The sequence below is a fragment of the Nicotiana attenuata genome, unplaced genomic scaffold, assembly GCF_001879085.1.
Source record: "Nicotiana attenuata strain UT unplaced genomic scaffold, NIATTr2, whole genome shotgun sequence".
Lineage (NCBI taxonomy): Eukaryota > Viridiplantae > Streptophyta > Magnoliopsida > Solanales > Solanaceae > Nicotiana > Nicotiana attenuata.
Genome location: NW_017675415.1, coordinates 47,089 through 48,267, shown reverse-complemented (window position 1 = coordinate 48,267; position 1,179 = coordinate 47,089). Strand labels below are relative to the sequence as shown.

The following is a 1,179-nucleotide window of genomic DNA, read 5'->3' as shown; positions in this document are numbered from 1 at the left end:
CGAAGAGAGTTAGGAGATACTCGTCCGGTCTGTAAAGGTCCTTGACTCGGGTTACTTGGTTGTCCTATCTCTACAGATGCATCAGATACACGTCCGGTCTGTATGTGTGGCTGAGACATCGCTCCAAAATTACCACGTCCTTGAAATTTTCACGACCACAGCTCGTCCCGCCTCTCCCACGTTTTCCTCGTCCAATTCCTCTCATTTCCTGCAATAAAACATACAAAGAAAATGATTGATCAGAATAGAGAAAATATTAATTCACTGAATATATTACTGGCTCAAATATGGCAGTATTAGTCAATATTTTTATCATTGTTTTAGGGCCAAAAGAAGCAAAATAGATGGAGAACAGCAATGGTCTAAGGCACATTACAGCAGACACACACAACCACATAGAAAAGCACCCCATCTACCATCCATACACCCTATCAGGAACCTTCAGATTAGCTAAGAACCTGCCAAACACAATATTTCTGAAAAACATAGCAGAAATGCTCTCATTTTCACTAACACTGTTTTCTGTTTTACAGGTGGCCCCTCTAATGTTCTGATCCCTCAACTGGTATGGTTCGTGGGAGTGGTATCAGCATCTTTGATGCTCAATCTCCTAGAATCATACCAATTGTAAACCAACCATCACCTCTCCAGAATCACCCCCAAATCATCAACAGAAAGTGCAGGATTCAGGAGTTTCAAATAGATGCTATAATCTGTAGCAATGCATCAGCAGTTTCAACCTTTTTGAAATTTTCTGCATATGTTTTCATTATGTTGACCTATTTCATATAGTTTAATCACCAAATAAGGAAAAACATATAGAGAACTTCAAAAATGAGACATAGACATAAAGCTTCAAGCATCAGAAGAAAATCAAAAAAGAAATATAAAGATTCAAGCTTCACTAATCTTTGGTTCATTGACAGTTCCAAACAAATACATGGGGTAGTATAATGTCATAAAAAATATAGAGAATTTTCAAAATAGGATGTAATATCTATATCATTAGTCTTTTGCTTCTTAGTCTTCAAGAGGATGTATCAGTGTCCTCCCCATCATCATCAGCAAATAATTCTTCTTCGCTATCTTCACTCTCTGATACTTATATATGATTGTCATTAATGAAATCATCTTCCTCATTATGCACATTGTTTTGAGCTTGCGTACTTGCATGATCGT

The 1,179-nt window shown here is 37.2% G+C and overlaps 1 protein-coding gene across 1 annotated transcript in view; it reads right to left on the bottom strand.

Annotated features, from left to right (window-relative positions):
* Nucleotides 1–70: 70 nt before the first annotated feature.
* The window catches only part of LOC109220053, a 4,401-nt gene continuing 3,292 nt past the window's right edge, over nucleotides 71–1,179 (bottom strand). Inside the window, exons 2-3 of the mRNA XM_019384514.1 lie at nucleotides 440–458; nucleotides 71–208 (exon numbers count right to left, since the gene is read on the bottom strand). Of these exons, the coding sequence (XP_019240059.1) occupies nucleotides 71–208; nucleotides 440–458 (157 nt within the window). The remainder of the gene's footprint in view (nucleotides 209–439; nucleotides 459–1,179) is intronic.